This window comes from Microchirus variegatus, assembly GCF_963457635.1.
Source record: "Microchirus variegatus genome assembly, chromosome: 17".
In the NCBI taxonomy this organism is placed as follows: domain Eukaryota; kingdom Metazoa; phylum Chordata; class Actinopteri; order Pleuronectiformes; family Soleidae; genus Microchirus; species Microchirus variegatus.
This window is the reverse complement of record NC_139818.1, coordinates 24,265,978-24,272,864: the sequence shown is the minus strand read 5'-3', so window position 1 is coordinate 24,272,864 and position 6,887 is coordinate 24,265,978. Positions and strand designations below refer to the sequence as shown.

General features: G+C 39.3%; 1 protein-coding gene across 1 annotated transcript; it reads left to right on the top strand.

The window, feature by feature from the left end:
• Window positions 1-4,180: 4,180 nt before the first annotated feature.
• LOC310939197 (parvalbumin, thymic-like) lies at window positions 4,181-6,734 on the top strand (the record flags this gene model as incomplete). Its single annotated transcript, XM_083903878.1, has 4 exons — window positions 4,181-4,241; window positions 4,384-4,516; window positions 6,277-6,386; window positions 6,706-6,734. The coding sequence occupies 4 exons, from the start codon at window positions 4,181-4,183 to the stop codon at window positions 6,732-6,734; spliced, it is 333 nt and encodes a 110-aa protein (XP_083760004.1).
• Window positions 6,735-6,887: the final 153 nt, after the last annotated feature.

Below are 6,887 nucleotides of genomic sequence, written 5' to 3'. Positions count from 1 at the left end.
TGACTTCCCAGATACTAACTGTTTTTCTGCTGCCAGAAATAGGACACACACACACACACGTGCGCGTCTCTGGACATAAGGACAGTTAAACCTCAATATAAGCACAGATAATACGCAGGTTTTTAAACTATTAGTATCCAAATTTTGGTTTTTATTGTAATTTTTCCTGTTTTATTTTGAAGTCCTTCCTAGAGTGTGAGCCTGTCAAATTCTTGGCCCCGCCCTGATGTGATTCACCTGTGTACAATCGGCCACGCCTCCATGGGTATTACATCTTAAAACTTTTTTTTTTAAAAGTCCATTAAAATAAGGGCTGGACACGCTAACGTGTTCGCGGCGATTAGCCTGAAAGAGACGTGCGTGACGTCATGTTTACGCCCCGCGGCACCGGAGTCCAGGCACCGTTTACCACTTAGCTCCGTTAGCTGCGTTAGCTCCTTTAGCGCCGTTAGCGCGCCTTCAGTCGAGCTGGAGCGGCCCGAAAAGAGCAACGCTACAAATATCCAGCGTATCCGTGCACTGCGTATGTGCGCCTCTGTTTTTAAAGTTTAGCGTTACTTTAGAGACTAATTTTAAGAATCGGGAGTCACGTAAACATGACGTCACGCGTTCGCCGTGCGTTAACGTTGACGCCGTTATCGCGTTAACATGCCCAGCGCTAATTAAAATATAATTAAGAGTCCTATATGTACCTATGGCACCGGTACATACAGTAGAACAATATTTTTTCCTTCCACCAAAGTACCACCAGAGGAAGCTCGCGTACCACTGGTGGTACACGTACCGCACTTTGAGAACCGTGTTTTTATGGCACAGCTAATAGGGTAAACAAATAGATGAGAATATATGAATGAAGAATCCAATCTTACTTATAGTAAAGTTAGTTAAGTAGCTTTAAAAAGTGATGTAAAGTAAAATGAAGTAAATACAATAACAAGTGAAACTCTGTGAGTGTAGCTAGCACTTACCTCTCATCGTGAATAGAAACAAAAATAAGGAAAAACGGTACAAAAAACCCATGGATCTAAACTGTGATCTATGAGTGAATCCCAGTTGAAGCTCAGAACACTCCCTGATCAGTTTGCTGACACTAAACCAGAAGTTTTCAGTCGATTCCTCCTCTGACGACGATGATTCCCCTTGTGAAGTAAAAAAAACCTCCACGACCTGAAACCAACTTCCCCACTAATGTCTACATACAAGCTTTATCACTCACATCCCCGTCCATCTTTCCCTGTGTCTGTCTCTTCCTCTCTCCGTCACACCCCCCCCCCTCTTCCTCCTCTCATCCAGCGCTCCATCACACAGGAAGTCTGCTCTTTCCTGAAAACAAGCAGCAGAACGTGGAAAAAACGAGGGCCGAGGCATCTGAGTTAAGGCGAGGGGGGTCAACAGAGGATGTTTGTGTCGTTCCCTCTGCCTCTGCGCTCGCTGCAGGCCTCGCTGTCGTCCATCCTGAGGAAGCCGCGGTCACGTCACGGCGGCCGGGCCTTGGACCTGCACGTGCTGCCTGGCGGGTACGAGGGTTTGTGACCCCCCCACACACACACACACACATGGGAGCTACTAACACACTGAAACTTGCGATTTAATTAAAACATTATTCTGTCATTCGAAAAGGGGACAAAAGAGTTCAGATTCTCAGAGAGAAAAAAAACCAAACAAACACCAGATTCTATTTCCTGTGTGTGACACCTGCAAGTGCTCAGGTGGTTTTCCACAAAATTCCCATAGGGGGCAACACAAACACACACTGGTTTAAGGTTAATGTAACTAACACTTGAAACTGACAATAGTGAGTGTGAATTGTTGTTTGTGTTTACGTTGGCTTATCTCTGACCCTGAAATCTGCAACAAACAGGTGTGTCCTGTTTGTCTAAGGTTGGGATATAGTATGAGATTAAGATTAGAGTCACTGGGTCACATGACGCAGGTGCTAATTAATATTTAAATGCGTAGAAAATAGAAGAAGAATTCATATTAAGACAATTAGCACATTAGATATTAGCATTAGCATGTCACAGGTCCCACTTTTAAAAATATGACTAAATATGGTGACAACTGAAAAGATGCCAAAGTTAAACTGAGCAGATAATCTATGGAGGACTAAACATGACATAATATGTACGTACATTGATTAATTAATTAATTAATTAATTAAAACAGAGATAAATGTATAAATAAATAAAATAATAAATAAATACACTTAAGAAATGTATTTATCAATGTATCTTTTATTATTATTTTTAATTCATTAATTAATTAATTAATTCATTCATTCATTCATTCATTTATTTATTTAATTCTGTATTAATTAATTTATTTATTTATGTCATGTATCGTCCTCCGTTTAAGTCAAAAGCTGCGTGGATTAATTTGTCAACCCCAACAAATAGGTATATTTATACAATTTCACATTGTGCTGAAGCCAGCTGGTCAAATAACATGGATTTTATTGTAAAATAGAGACATTTTATGAGTATTAACTTGTACAAATGTATGTTTTAATCATTTAAAACTCTCCGATGACACCTCATGCTCATTCGATGTCTTAATGTAAGACATTTCCTACATATTTGACATTTCAAGATCCACTCTGTTAGCTTAAAGTTAGCATGTGTCATCCTTCACCTGCAGTATGACATGCTAATGTTGAGCTAAATGGGCATTAGCGCACATAATTGTTGAGGAGGGGTTTTTATGTGCTGCCTGTGAGTGGAGAAAGCTCCATGGAGCACAGCCTGAAAGTGACAGAAGCCGTAATAACAGGATGTTTACAGCCTGCGCTCGCAGCAACTGTAGCTGGAAACATTAGCATTGGAACAGGAAGTGGAGGCCAACCAGGTTCCCTCCACATGCACCAAATATAAACTCACTGACACACATACACAACCTGACTGGACTGTGTTTGAGTTCCAGTATAACACATTATCTGTTATTGTGAACCTAAAAGTAAGATTCTAACAAAGCAGAAAAACGCTGGTGCTAGCTGCTAGCTGCTAGCTGCTCCTGCTATGGCAGCTTTACACTAAAAAAAAGCCTTTTTGTTTGAATTTGGGGTTGTTATGCGTAGTCGTTTTAATTCAACCCTAAACTTTTAATTTAATTCATGTTGTGTTTTAACAATTTCTCATGTATTGGATGTTTTTAAAGGTTATAAACGTAAAATATCCACAACAAGGACCTTTAGCGCTAAAAACGAATACTGAAACGTCAGTTTAAAAATAGAGCAGTCGTTTATTTTACACGTTTTATGCCAAGGACCATCTGAGAAAATGTTTAGCGCTTAAAGTAACAACGTTTAAAATACAGTGGCGTAAATAGGCCGAGCAAAGTCAGCTACAGACTTATTTATTTTCCCAATAAGATCTGTCATCATCATCCTCTTCGTCACATTATGCTTCGCACACTCGTACAGTGAGATTAGATTAAGATATAAGGTGAATTATTCTTATTTTCTTCTTTATTTAGGTTTTGTTTTGATTTTTCGAATGCACTCCAGTCAAAATAGCCTATTGAAGTGCTATCTGCTGCTATGTTATTGGACAGCTGGTCAGCATTAGTGGGCCACCAATTAAATACATTTCTTAAATTTCGCCCCTGTAACTGTGTATTTATTTAAATTCTGTCTCTGTGCTGTTTTTTTTTTGTTTTTTTTAATGTTTCTGTTGCTGTGCCTCTAATCTGTGCTTTGGGTAGATTAAAAACACAATGACCTGTAAACCCATGGAGAAACCACTCCATGGGTTTACACCACACAGGTTTACACAGCTATCCTTCTTAGGACACTGCGTTGACTTCCTTTAAAAACAAATAAAAGCATTATCCCTAACCTTAATCTAACCAATAATTCAAATCTTAATCTCTTAAACTTAACGAGCTGCTCAGGTTTTGGTCTACATGAGGACGACTGGTCCTGACAGGTTCAGTGTTCCCAGTGTATCCAAGGAAAGGCCCACAAAGCAGTCACAAATAGTAATAGTGTGTATAGTGTACACACACACACACACACACACACATTGTCTGGAGTGGTCAGCTGCAGGTGACAGCAGACAGAAGGACACTGGTGGTTTCTGACACTCCGAGGTGAAGCCAAGTCGTTGTCAGCGGTCGTTTCTTTGTGCTCGTCAGTGGTCACATATCACACGAGGCTGCAACATCTACAACATCTACAACCAACATGGCTATCACCGACTTTCTAGCAGCTGCAGACATCACTTCAGCGATAAACGCCTGTAAAGGTGAGGAGTTCATTGGGTTTTTGGTGGTTGTTGGGTTATGTAATGAAGTACTGAGGCTTTTTATGTTTCTGCATTTCACCTTTGTTACCTCCTGACACTGCTGGGCATCATCATTTTTAACTCGCTGTCGTCTTACTTTCAGCGAAGGATTCCTTTAGCTCGAAGACGTTCTTCAAAACGGTGGGTTTGTCCAAGAAGACTCCACCAGAGATCGAGGGAGTCTTTAAGATTCTGGACCAGGACAAAAGTGGCTTCATCGAACAGGATGAGTTACAGTTGAGTCTCATGACAGTTTTCCTCTATGTGATCATACACGTCTGTTCCACCCCATACTCTGGTTCTGTTGGTTCTCCAAACGTCTTTGCATTCATAGAAAGTCTAGGGAGTCTAGGATGATGACAAAGGTTTCTCCAAGAAACCTTCAAGTCTTGCTGCTGTAGGATTCTTCAAATCCAGATGGTATAGATCTTGTCAACAAACCTATAAGAGAGCTACAAGTCCAGTTGATGTAGGATGTTTTAAGAGTCTAGGTTCTCCGTGTAACCTTCAAGTTTAGTTGGTATAGTTTTCTAAAAGAAACCTACGAGTCTAGCTACTGTAGGTTTCTTCAAGAGTCTTGGTGGTATAGGTTTCTTCAAGACACCTTCAAGTCTAGTTGGCATAGTGTTCTTCAAGAAATCCAGTTTCTGTAGGTTTCTTCAAGAGTCTAGTTGGCATAGTTTAAGTTTAGTCGGTATAATAAATACCTATATAAACTATATAAATATAGACCTTCAAGACTAGCTATTGTAGGTTTCTTGGAGAGTCTTGGTGGTATAGGTTTCTTCAAGACACCTTCAAGTCTAGTTGGCATAGTTTTCTTCAAGAAACCTTCAAGTTTAGTTGGTATAATGAATACCTATATAAACTATATAAATACAAACCTTCAAGACTAGCTACTGAAGGTTTCTTGGAGTCTTGGTGGTATAGGTTTCTTCAAGAAACATTCAAGTCCAGTTGGTATAGTGTTCTTCAAGAAATCTACAAGTCTAGTTTCTATAGTTTTCTTGGAGAGTTTTGGGGTTAAAGGGTTTCTTCAAGAAACCTTCAAGTTTAGTTGATATAATAAATACCTATATAAACTATATAAATATAAACCTTCAAGACTAGCTACTGTAGCTTTCTTCAAGAGTCTTGGTGGTGTAGGTTTCTTCAAGACACCTTCAAGTCTAGTTGGCATAGTGTTCTTCAAGAAATCCACAAGTCCAGTTTCTGTAGGTTTCTTCAAGAGTCTAGTTGGCATAGTTTAAGTTTAGTTGGTATAATAAATACCTATATAAACTATATAAATATAGACCTTCAAGACTAGCTATTGTAGGTTTCTTGGAGAGTCTTGGTGGTATAGGTTTCTTCAAGAAACCTTCAAGTTTAGTTGGTATAATGAATACCTATATAAAATATATAAATACAAACCTTCAAGACTAGCTACTGTAGGTTTCTTGGAGTCTTGGTGGTATAGGTTTCTTCAAGAAACATTCAAGTCCAGTTGGTATAGTGTTCTTCAAGAAATCTACAAGTCTAGTTTCTATAGGTTTCTTGGAGAGTTTTGGGGTTAAAGGGTTTCTTCAAGAAACCTTCAAGTTTAGTTGATATAATAAATACCTATATAAACTATATAAATATAAACCTTCAAGACTAGCTACTGTAGCTTTCTTGAAGAGTCTTGGTTGTATACGTTTCTTCACGAAACCTTCAAGTATAGATGGTATAGTGTTCTTCAAGAAACCTACAAGTCCAGTTGTTTCTCCCAGAGCCTGACATTTGGAGAACTGTGACCTGGATGAATGAAAATTGACACATAAATTCCTGTTGGTTCTGGTTTCTGAGAACCAACAAGGACAAATAATAATAATAATAATAAAAAAAAACAAAACTTCCGTGCACTTGAGCTGCAGTATCTTGTTTCTGCACGATATGCAGGAAATGTGTTGTATAATAATATTTCACTGTTTGCCTGACCACGGTGTCACCTCCCTGCTCCTCCTTCCCTTCACAGACTGTTCCTGCAGAACTTTGCCAAAGGAGCGAGGCCTCTGACCGCGGCTGAAACCAGAGCTTTCCTCATGGAAGGCGACTCGGACGGGGATGGGAAGATCGGCTGGGAAGGTAGGCAGGTGTCGTGGACAGATGCTGTGTTTTCAGTGGCGTTGTCAGGAAAAAGGAAAAGGGAGTGAGGCATTTCCCACAAACTGTGAATGAGGTCACTTAAAACGGCCAATGACATCAGGGACTCATGATGTCTTTTAAATGTGGATGAAATTGGGTAATGCTGTCTTTCACCTTGTTGCTAAGCGACGATGTCAGTGCCACAGTTTACACCCTTGAGTACGTTGGTGGACACATGCAGGGAGACAGAGATATTTGAGTTTTGGAAGTAATTTAAAGTGTTTGTTTGAAAATAATAACGTTTTTCTTTGTTTTTCAGAGTTTTCTGCGATGGTGAAGTCTTCATAAGGACTTTTCTTTTTCTTAATGGATCTGGTGTTCAGTGCCATAATATGAAATATGTCATACTTTAAATTAAAAATGTCAAATCAAATCTTGTGTCTTGTGTTGTATGTTGAACAGATTCAACAACAAAAAACATTCTCTGTGATGATATGATGA